A 12,182-nucleotide genomic window follows, 5' to 3' on the forward strand; every position below is an offset into this window, starting at 1 on the left:
GTGAATGGACAGAGAGAGAAAAAGCAGTAGGCCAGTGGAAACACATATTATCAACACAAATTATTCATAGCACACAACACTGAGAGATTAATTTCAAATGACAGCAGGATATTAAACACATTGTTTATAAACATGCCATAAATTATTTAGTGAATGTATATTGGTAATATAGCTTGTGCTGTGTGGTTTTGGCTGCAATATTGACCTCACTGCGCAGACATGACGCGTCTGAATATACTTTAAATACACCCGCCAGGAGACTGTCGATAATGTAACTCCGTGAAATGTAATTGGTGGTGGAAGTTTTGTTTACCATATTTGGCCAGATAGCGACACAGCGCGTATGGGAATTGGACAGGAGTGGCCGTCATTCACAAAATTCAGTCGCCTAGGACCACTGTATGTGCTAGAAATTTACAAACAAAGCGTTGGCTCACGGGACTTGTAGTCCAAAACAAATAAAAAGAAGACATCCTTATTTTGGGGGACATGGTAATCCTCTCCTATTTGATATTACTTAATATAATTATTCTATATTATATTTTCATGAACATGTGAACTGTCTAAATTCCAAGCTTTTCCATATTGTTTTTGCACTGTACTGACCATCTTGTCTTGTGATTCGAGAGAATGGAATCATTTCATCAGCGGCGCTCGTGTTGTGGCAGGACTTTTGTGGCATACATATCCCATTTGCACGGCTCTGTCTTAATTGGCTACCGACTGGTGTCACTCAAGGGGGCGCTACTTACACTACTGATCAGCGCTCTTACAGTAAATATTTGTGTTTGCTCAACCGGCTGTAATGGTGGATGACTGAGACAGAAAAGAGAGGAATAAAACCACGAAAACGAAGTCCAGACGCAACACTACGAGCCGCGAGTAGGAATAAAGCTTCGTTGCAAAATGGAGGAACTCAAACACCAAGTAATGATAAACCAGTTCGTCTTGACAGCAGGTTGTGCGGCAGATCAGGCGAAGCAGCTTTTGCAAGCGGCACATTGGCAATTTGAGGTAAGGGGTTTACGATCATTAGCGAGATGGCTAGCTAATGTTTATGTCTGACTGCCACTGTGACAGACAGTACTTTTAGTTTTGACTGTGCTGCGATGTTCGTTATTATCATGGCTGACATTTGATGTTGCTTAACATTAGAAAATAGAGATCAGTATCAACACTTTTAAACTCAACTTCTAGCGTCTATTTATTTGTGTTATATATAATTGTTCTGTTGTATGTATGTATGTTATAAATATCCATAGTATCCATGAAGTAAGGCTGGACTGGGAAAAGTTTACCGTTAGAATTTACTCTATAGAGATTAAATATACTAGCTATAGCTAATCCTGTTCCCATGCAGCGGCTAGGTGAGGCTAGAAAATGCTATTATGCAATGAAGATAAATGTTCGTTTGTATTGACTGCACGTGATTGTTTAGTCTGAACATAACAGTGGAATATATTTTTCACATCAAATTTGATTCAGCTCCATTGTTTATGTGCTGAATGTTTTGTAAACACAAACTGTTGTATTACTTATATTACACAATTCTCTACACAATTTGTATTTGTATATATTTATTTTTTAAATACATTTTCTATGTAGTAAAGGCTAAATATAATTGATCAAATTATATTGTATTTTTGTATGTTTTAGACTGCCCTCAGTGCCTTTTTTCAAGAAACGAATATTCCATACGGTCACCATCATCAGATGGTGAGTATGGGCTCTCTATTAGAATGCAGTCAACTCTTCACCCTAATGTTTTTTAATATGATGGTGTTATTACAATATTATTACTAACTGTGTCAATAGTACCGATACGCCTTCTCTTAGTTCAATAATTACTTAGAAAACGATGCGTAAAGACCCATAATTATGATGATGTAGAAACAATAACAAAGCACATGTCGGCCATGTTGTGGAGTCGGGGTTTCCATAAATAAACACATGAGGCAAGCGTTTAGAAGCAGCAGCCACGTTTGGTTCAGCCAGCACAGCACAGCCTGCGTTCGATTAGAATGTTGATGATTTTGGAATGGAAAGAGGGATGTTGAAGATGGATTCGAAGAAGATGTCAGTGATATGTGTACTGCATAGTGGTGGATACACGTGAACGGATTCCACATTCTGTGTGCCCCAAACACCATGTCCTTGTGTTTCTGGGGAAATGTTATATTTCCCGTTAAACGAAGGCTGATGTTGTATTCCATTTGTCTGCCTATTTGATTACATCATTATGAGTTGTTATAACGGTATTACATACATAATGTAGTGCAGCTGTGATGTTTTAGGAATAGTGTAAAAAAAAATTAAAAAAAATAAATATAAAAAAAACAAAATATCAAGCATAAAATTGGCAGTCAGTCTGTCAACATTGCCTGAATATTATAGAACACTTGTTATGGTTTTGCACGCCCTGCACTGCCTACTCAGTGGCACATACGCCTTTGTGTTGAGCTGCATGGCATGGCAGCATCTAGCAACAGCTGCATTCTGGAACACACATATAGGCTAAATAAAGGATTTGGGGGAATGTTGATCAGTTTGGAGCTGAGCGGAAACTCATTCATGTGTCTGTCCAGATTCTTTCTTGTCAGGTGGCCTCACCATGCTAGTGGACATTTTAGTGTTCATGCTGGTCTGTGAATGCAATGATTGGTTTCAGATACGTTTTATGTGGGTGCATGTTGCTCACAGTACAGTGTATTCATACAACATTGTTCAAGCTGGAGAATATAGTGTTTTACCTGCAGCTTTTGTGATTGAAAATAAAACACTGTAAGAGTGATAAAATCAAGACTTGATAACATCTATTAGCTGTGCAGAAACAATATGTCTACCCTCCAACCTTTATTTAGCCTATATGTGTGTCACCTGAAATGACTTTAATTTAGTAAGTCAACATAGGCTCAGATATGGGTGAACCTGGGTTGTACACACGTCTTTGTGTACAGTAGCCTGTATCATATCAGTGGAGGGTATTTCATATCGCTGTATCCATAGAGACAGAATAAAGAACTTTTCAATTTCAATACAAAACAGCTTGCCCTCTGTCTCTGTGTTTCCCTATGTAGGCCTGTGTAAGACTGCTAAACAAGACTGCTATATAGCCAATCAAATGGCTACCCAGACTACCTGCATTGACCCTTTAATGCACTAACTCTCTTGCACTGACTCTATGCACACATGCTGGACTCTACCCACACACTCACACATACTTACACTGACACCCCAACACATACACACACTACATACACTAGTGCTGAGTGATTAGTGCTTTTTGAGGTTGGGTTGGTTTTTGTTCGATTATTTTTTTTAATAAGAATGGTTTTCAATTTTGGTTTCAAATAATTTTTTGGAACATTAAATGCATTATGAAATAATGACTTTAAAGGATTTTAGAGATTTTTTATTAGGGATGCACGATATATCGGTAAGCATATCGGAATCGGACGATATTAGCTAAAAATGCCAACATCGGCATCGGCCCGATGTCTAGTTTAATGCTGATGTGCAAAACCGATGTGAAAGCTGACGTGCATACCTGTATAACGTAGGTAGATGATGCAATGACGCCACAAAAAATACAGAGCTACACGTGCAACACAGCATTCCTAACCTAGCCCACAATGTCTTCTGTGGGGATCTATTTTGACGTTTCAAAGGAAGATAACAAAAAGGCCATATGCAACGTTTGTGCTGCTATTATTTCCAGAGGGGAGAAAGTGAAATCTTTCAATACCACAAACCTAATTAGTTATTTGAAACTTCATCACCCCAGACGTTCAGCGACTAAAACTAAGCTCACACTTCCAACAACTAAACAAGTTCAAGTTGAACTTAAGAAAATTTCAGCAAGACAACTCAAAGGCTAAATCCATTAACGCCAAGATAATGGAATTCATTGTCCTTGACAATCAACCGTTCTCTATCGTGGATGATGTTGGCTTTCGCCAACTGGTCGAGCACCTCGAGCCCCGGTACACACTACCAAGTAGGCGTTATTTTTCAGATGTTGCCCTACCGGAGTTACACAGTATTGTTGAAACCACATCCATGAGCTACTTGCTATGGGCGTCACTGCTATTAGCTTCACGACTGACATTTGGACCAGCGATTTCAGCCCCATGAGCATTCTGAGTCTGACAGCATAGTGGTTCAACGAGGATTTAGTACTGAGGAAAGCCGTATTGCATGCTTAAGAATGTGCTGGTTCTCATACAGCTGCTGCCATTTCAATGGCATTTAAGAACATGTTTGAAACTTGGAAACATGAACATACTCCTAGCTCCATTCGATCAACTGACTCCAGAAATAAGCTCAATCAACTGTGTCTGTAGCAGACGTGATACCCTCTGTCATGGCATTGAAACGCCTGCTCAACAAAACTGCAGACACAGACCGTGGGGTTAAAACTTGCAAAAGTACTCTACTAGAGGCTGTGAACAAGCGATTCGGTGGCCTTCCCTCTGAGACTCTTTACGGTGTCGCCATCATGCTCGATGCTAGGTACAAGGACCGCTACTTTGATGCAGACAAGAAACAGGGTTACGTGAAATCTTACAGACACAGCTGGACAATATGGAAACAGACAGTGTGACCGTGCACACTGAGGAAGAGGACCCACGACAGAAGAGGTCACGGACAGACAGAGCTGAAACTTCACTGCTTGACATGTATGATGAAATCCTGGTTGAGAATGAAACAACTGATCAAAAACCACTGAGCAAACGAAACAGCACAGCAAGTAAGTGAAAGAAATATGTTTTCATTATGTTTTACTGGTAATGGGGACATACATACTGTAAATGCCAACAAAATAATTTTTGGATCAGTGTGTGTGTATGTGTGTGTGTGTGTGTTTCAACTATTTAACTGTACTAGAATGCTTGAAAGGACTCAAGAATTTTAAATATCGGTTATCGGTATCAGGTTTTTTGGCAAGGAAAATATTGGATATCGGTATTGGCCTAAAATATCGACATCCCTATTTTCACGAACTGTCTCTATTCCCTCTCTCCTTGTTGTGTTGTGTACATTCCCCTCTCATGCGGCCTATGCAATCTGTGTTTATCTAACCTAATGCAGCTGGCATAAAAGTGTATCCATTTTTGTTCGAGCCGGAAAGAACAGGCGCAATGGATTATGGTCATTGTGGTACCACGTTTCTGCGCTAAAATAGGTTGAATATTTGCTCAGTAAAAATGACAACTCCCTTCATCCCAACGTACAACATTGTTCTTGACTTTCTATTGTGAATTATTTGATTTCTCTCTAGAAAAACTCACAAAAAAATGACATTTTGGTTCATCGCACAGCACTAGCCCACACACACATAACATGCACACACATGCATACTGACGCCACACACTCACACACACTCACACTCACAGGCTGCTGCTTCTTTTCGATTATCTATCGTGTTTCCTACTTTACCCCTACCTATATGTACATAGCTACCTCAGTTACATCATACCCCTGCACATCAACTTGGTACTGATACTCCCTTTATATAGCCATGTTATTTTTACTCGTTGTTGTTATTCGTTATTCACTGTGTATTAGATCCTCGTGTCACTATTTCTGTATACATATATCTTTATTTTTAACTCTGCATCGTTGGAAAAGGACCATTATGTAAGCATTTCACTGTTAGTCTACACCTACTGTTTACGAAGCATGGATCAAAAAGGGGCTTAGGTGTTGGGCATGGCAAGGTGAGCGATCGGCCCACCTGCACGGCTGAATGTTAGAGATCATTTTAGAGGCCCCCATCTTGGCAGTGTAGAGACATTTTTCAATTTTTAAGCCAATTTCCTGCAATTGTACATATTTCTCCATGGAGCTGAGAGAAATTTTTGCAGTTTTAATGCAAATTTCCTGCAATTCCACACATTATGCCATGCAGTTGAGAGAAAATGTTGTCGTTTTAAAGCATTTTTTTTTCAATTCTATGCATTTTCCATGGCTAATTGCTGTGTTCTAGATATACTGCTAAATTCATTGTTTTTGGAATTTACAATTGTACATTCTCAATAATTATATTATAAAAAATAAATAGGTCCATTATCTTTTCTACATACTTTTTATCTGGTTTTAGTAATTTAAGTTTACACTGAAAGCTTTTTTCCATCCCAAAAATGAATTTCACTGTTTGGACTTAGGTGACTTGGAAAAAAACGCCCGCCCAAGGATTTCAATGGCAGAAAAATCCCAGTGTGTGTGTGTGTTAGTCTACTTCATGGCAGGCTGCAGCCATTGCCAATGCCAACTCCCTGGAGCTTATCAGCGTAGCTTGGCTATAGAGACTTAATCCACTTTGCTCCAGTATTTCCTCCGACTGGCACATTTTATTGTGATTGACAGACCTGATGGATGCAGGAAAAGCTCAGCGCCATACATTTCTTTAGTCTATGCTCATGAATTCCCATAAAATGTTCATCCTCAGTATGATGAGATGATAACTGTTCCAGACTATACTATAAAATATTCTCCTTATTAAGTCTAAATTGTATTATGATTTACCCTAGAATCAACACATTCTACCCATGAGTTTTTTCAGCCAGAGATGACCAATTTAATATCAACCATCTCCAGTAGCGGAATGCAGCTCCCCCCTCTTTCTTCTTGCATTATGTTGTGAAACATGGTAGATTTAGCCTAGCGAAGAATAAAGAAGGCCAGAGGAGTGCTGCAAAGCCCTGCCTGTTCCCTGGCACAACATAAACACACGTTAATCTTTGCACAGACACGTATTTGAGGTGTGTGTGTGAGAGAGGGAAAGGGATGGTATGTGGGAGTATGTGTGCTTGTGTTTGTACACAATATTATTTTAGAGAGCATGACAGGCTTCAAATGAGTCATGTAGCTATGGGTAGAATACTAATGAAGCATCCTCTAATTGACAACACAAAGACTAAAGGCCGTGAAGCAGAGCCTTTAATGTGGACTTTCTCTTCTCTGAGCCTGTTCATATTGATATAAAGGGCCTAGGGACAAGCATTGTGTCTGTCATTAAAGTGAGAGTTAGCCTAGCCATGGTGGAGTTAGGAGCCAACTACTCAGTGAGGAGCTTGCATGAGTAATGGGCCTAAGTAGGATCAGCTTTCCCTCCCTAAATCCTAACCTTAACCATTAGGAGAACTACAGACCTTCCAGATCAGTGGCGAGGGGAAACTTACTCCTAAAAATACTCTTGTCTGGGTAGTCCCCCTGCCCTCCATGCTGCCCTTCCTACCCTCCTTCCTGCTCCCCCCTGCCTCACCTTGGCTGTCTCTTCCCCCCGGCCCAGTGTTAATTTCATCAACAATAACTATGACAAAAAATACTTGTCAATAACCTATTTTTTTCTGACTAAAACTATGACGATAACGAGGCACGATGCCCTGGGAAAAAAACAGTAACTATTACAAATGACTTTTTATTTTAGTTGATGAAAATGTGATGAGACGAGAATTCCACGTGAGTCTAATGGACATTTCATTTGACGTGAAGCTTATTTTCATCTGTTTTGTCCAGTCCTAAGCAGGCATGCAGAATATTTCATGCAGTCTCCTCATTGGCAGGATTTACATCTTTCAGTTGCGCGGTCCGATTGAGCTGATCTGCCCGGCTCCCCCGCACAGCTCCCAGACAATCTTTTGAACTGATGCGAAGCCTGGACACTTGTAACTAACCTCAACTAGAAACAATGTTTACTCTCTTTTACTTTCATGTAGTCTATTTTTGCTTTGATCACATTAGAAGCTCTATATAACTAAAACTAAAGAAGGATGAAATTACAAAAATGTGACTAAAACTAAAAAGGTATTTTTAGATTTAAACAAAATCTAAAATAGCTGCCAAAATTAACACTGCCCCTGCCCCTCCTGACTCCTAAGCAGCCGGCCTGTGCTCGGCCATGTTTAGATTTGCCTCTTTGTTGTGTCTCGTCGGCTCTCCCCTCAGTGGTTTCCCTCTCCACACACTCTCTGCCCATACAAACAGTGCCACCGCAACACATTCCAACAGGAAGCCAGGCTCCGGCTTCCCCAAAATGGACTCTTTCAGAGCAGCAGGGGCCAGTTAGGCTGCGGACACAGAGCTAACTATCTGGCTGTGTTTTGGTAGAGCCTCGACAGAGGCCATAGTGTCGGTCTCTGGGAGTATGAGCTGGGAGACTTTCTGAATGGGAGGTGGTCAAACCACTGACTCAGTGAAGTGTGTGTATGTATGTGCACGTGCGCATTAATGTGTGTGTGTCTGCTATTCAGAGCGAACGCTATTTGTATTCACACGAGAAACAAAATCACATGCATATAGTTACCAGAAACTATTCCTCATTCCTCCATCCATCCCTCTCTCCCTCCCCCATCCCTCCATCCCCTCCCTCACAACCTCAGAGTATGCATAGTGCCAGGAAATAATCTTTCAACTACTCTTAACATGCTCTGCTGTCCAATCCTTTCTTGACTACGTCACTGTATCCAGACGATAGTTAGCCAGCAACTGTGAATGCCAGCATTTTAATCGAGTGATTCATTTGACCTCAAAATGACATATGGAGCCTATCGGTTTGTTCATTGATCATCTAGACCTGCCCTAGACCAACAATATCACACCAGACATGAATGAACAATGACATACTTGTCTGCACACTGTATATTTGTGTTTGAGTGAGTCATTTCCACTGGTAGTCAAATCCACAGGCTTATGTTGTTTTAGTATTAGCCTTTATAAACTGTATTTCCTGGTTGTAAGTGTATCTAGTTGTCTAGGTTAGTTATCGGTCACATGGGTTACATGTGCTGTAGTGGAAGTCAATCCACTTCCTCTTCCCAGGTCATATGATGCTTCATTCACTTTACTACAGTTGTAAGGCCCAGATAGAGGTATAGATCAGAGACATTGCTTTCAGTACCCCTCTCCAGCAAAGCAGACAGTCAATAACTAACACACACACACGCACTTGTTTTTCTATCTTTGTGGGGACCTACAATTGATTTCCATTCAAAATCCTATTTTCCCTAACCTTAACCCGTAACCCCAAACAAAGATAAATGGTATAAAGAATGATAGTTAAAAACTCTGGAGCACCTTAATTAAATGAAATTCTAGGCAAAAATAAAATAAGATTTTTTTTTAAATTATAAAGAACACCTTACGGCACAACAGGGACTGTGAAGAGACAGGCATTTTTATATATTTTATATGTATTTTTCATTTATGTAGTGTTATGTGTATTATATTTTATTTGTTGTGTTTAGTTTCCTGTTTGGACCCCAGGAAGAGTAGTAGCTGCCTTGGCCCCGGCTAATTGGGGACCCTAATAAAATACAAAAATACCCTAATTGTAATTTTAACCCTAACCTCAAATGTAGCCCTAAACCTAAACCCTAATCATAAAATAGTCTTTGTCCTCGTGGGGACGAGGTAGAATTTTCTTGTTTTACTATCCTTGTGGAGCAGGGTTTCCGTTAGCCGGGAATAGCAGGCTTTTTGTCTATATTTTATTTTTGAGAAGGCCGATAAATAAAACTGGCGCAGCCAATTCTCTGTAAATAATAGTCAATGTAAATACATTTGACTGGTTATGCTTATCGGACTATAGGTTCATTTGCATTCATTCACATTTAGTGGTACAGAACTTTTCTGGAGGAACCAGAACTCATTATTTGTTATATTATTATGTGTGTGTGATCATTTATTTTGGTAATACAACCCACGCAAAAGAATACAGTTGTTTTGAAGTTATTTCCAATGTTTTAAGGGTTTATGAAAAGTATATGTGTTACAGGTGTGTACTGGAGGCGAAGTCAGATGCAGGAGAGCAGAGTGTAGTTATTAACAGGCACACTTTTTATTCCGGTCCAAACGAAAGCACATAAGTACATATAAAGTGCCCAAAACACAGAACATAAACAAAAGTCTGGCGCGTAACAATACCCACGTAACATCAAAACAATTTCACACAAAGACATGGAGGGGAACAGAGTTCCCATGTTCATGTTTATGTTCCGTGTTTTGGGCACTTTATATGTACTTATGTGCTTTCGTACATTCAGTGTGATAGGGAATGAAAACCAGGTGTATGTGGAACAAGACAAAACAAATGGGAATATGAAAAATGGAGCGGCGATGGCTAGAAAGCCGGTGACGTCGATCGCCGAAAGCCGCCCGAACAAGGAGAGGAGCCGACTTCGGCGGAAGTTGTGACAGTACCCCCCCTTGACACGCGGCTCCAGCGGCGCGCCAACACCGGCCTCGGGGACGACCCGGAGGGCGAGGCGCAGGGCGATCCGGCCGGCGACGATGAAACTCCCGCAGCAGTTCGGGGTCCAAAACATCCGCAACCGGAACCCAGCATCTCTCCTCCAGGCCATACACCTCCCACTCCACGAGGTACTGAAGGCCCCCTGCCCGACGCCTCGAATCCAGGATGGAACGAACGGAGTACGCCGGGACCCCCTCGATGTCCAGAGGGGGCGGAGGAATCTACCGCACCTCAGATTCCTGGAGCGAACCAGCCACCACCGGCCTGAGGAGAGACACATGGAGCGAGGGATTAATACGGTAATCAGAGGGAAGCTGTAGCCTGTAACACACCTTGTTCACCCTCCTCAGGACTTTGAATGGCCCCACAAACCGCGGACCCAGCTTCCGGCAGGGCAGGCGGAGGGGCAGGTTTCGGGTCGAGAGCCACGTGAGCCTCACTGCGGTGACGGTCCGCGCTGGTCTTTTGGCGCAGCGCGGCTCGCTGGAGGTGAACATGGGCGGCCTCCCATGTCTCCTCCGCACGCCTGAACCAGTCGTCCACCGCAGGAGCCTTGGTCTGACCCTGATGCCACGGCGCCAGAACCGGCTGGTACCCCAATACGCACTGAAAGGGGGAGAGGTTAGTGGAGGAGTGGCGAACCGAGTTCTGCGCCATCTCGGCCCAGGGCACGAACGCCGCCCACTCCCCGGCCGGTCCTGGCAATAGGACCGCAGACACATGCCCACATCCTGGTTGACTCTCTCTACCTGCCCGTTACTCTCGGGGTAAAAACCCGAGGTGAGGCTGATCGAGACCCCCAGACGTTCTATCCAGACTCTCGACATGAACTGGGGACCCCGATCAGACACTATATCCTCAGGCACCCCGTAGTGCCGCTTCCGGCACGTGAGTAAACAGGGCTTCCGCAGTCTGTAGGGCCGTAGGAAGACCGGGCAGAGGGAGGAGATGACAGGACTTAGAGAAACGATCCACAACGACCAGGATCGTAGTGTTTCCCTGTGAAAGAGGAAGATCGGTTAGGAAATCCACTGATAGGTGTGACCAAGGTCGTTGTGGAACGGGTAAGGGATGTAGCTTACCTCTGGGCAGGTGTCTCGGAGCCTTACACTGGGCACACAGCGAGCAGGAGGAAACATAAACCCTCACGTCCTTTGCCAAGGTGGGCCACCTGTACTTCCCAGTCAGACAGCGCACCGTCTGACCGATCCCTGGATGACCAGAGGAGGGTGACGTGTGGGCCAAATAGATCAACTGGTCACGGACAGCAGACAGAATGTACATACGCCCGACGGGACACTGGAGGGGAGCGGGCTCTGTACGCAACGCCTGCTCAATGTCCGCATCCAGCTCCCACATGACCGGCACTACCAGGCAGGAGGCCAGGAGTATGGCAGTTTGATCCATGGGCCGCTCCTTTGTGTCATACAGCCGGGACAGTACGTCTGCCTTCATATTCTGGGAACCTGGTCTGTAGGACAGGGTAAACACAAAACGGGTAGAGAACATGGCCCACCTTGCCTGATGAGGATTCAGTCTCCTCGCTGCCCGGATGTACTCCAGGTTGCGGTGGTCAGTCCAGATGAGGGAAGGGTGTTTAGCCCCCTCAAGCCAATGTCTCCACGACGCTTTAACCACAGCCAACAACTCCCGGTCCCCCACATCATAGTTACACTCCACTGGGCTGAGCTTCTTCGAGAAGAAAGCACAGAGCACGGCAACTATCCCAGCCTCGGACGCGTCCACCTCCACTATGAACGCCAAAGAGGGATCTGGATGGGCCAGCACGGGAGCCGAAGTAAACAGAGTTCTTAGCTGCCCAAAAGCCCTGTCCGCCTCAGCCGACCACTGCAACCGTACAGGACCCCCCTTCAGCAGTGAGGTAATGGGAGCAGCCACCTGGCCAAAACCCCTGATAAATCTCCGG

The 12,182-nt window shown here is 43.3% G+C and overlaps 1 protein-coding gene across 2 annotated transcripts in view; it reads left to right on the forward strand.

Annotated features, from left to right (window-relative positions):
• The first annotated feature begins 662 nt into the window (after positions 1-662).
• Positions 663-12,182, forward strand: part of LOC120029705 (UBA-like domain-containing protein 1) — a 34,482-nt gene continuing 22,962 nt past the window's right edge. Inside the window, exons 1-2 of one of the 2 annotated variants that reach the window (XM_038974968.1) lie at positions 692-1,014; positions 1,657-1,716. In XM_038974968.1, coding sequence (XP_038830896.1) covers positions 907-1,014; positions 1,657-1,716 — 168 coding nt within the window. In that variant the 5' untranslated portion in view covers positions 692-906. Of the gene's footprint in view, positions 1,015-1,656; positions 1,717-12,182 lie in introns of both variants that reach the window. The other variant, XM_038974969.1, reaches the window with a different exon arrangement.

This window comes from Salvelinus namaycush, chromosome 35 (genome assembly GCF_016432855.1).
Source record: "Salvelinus namaycush isolate Seneca chromosome 35, SaNama_1.0, whole genome shotgun sequence".
Taxonomy (NCBI): domain Eukaryota; kingdom Metazoa; phylum Chordata; class Actinopteri; order Salmoniformes; family Salmonidae; genus Salvelinus; species Salvelinus namaycush.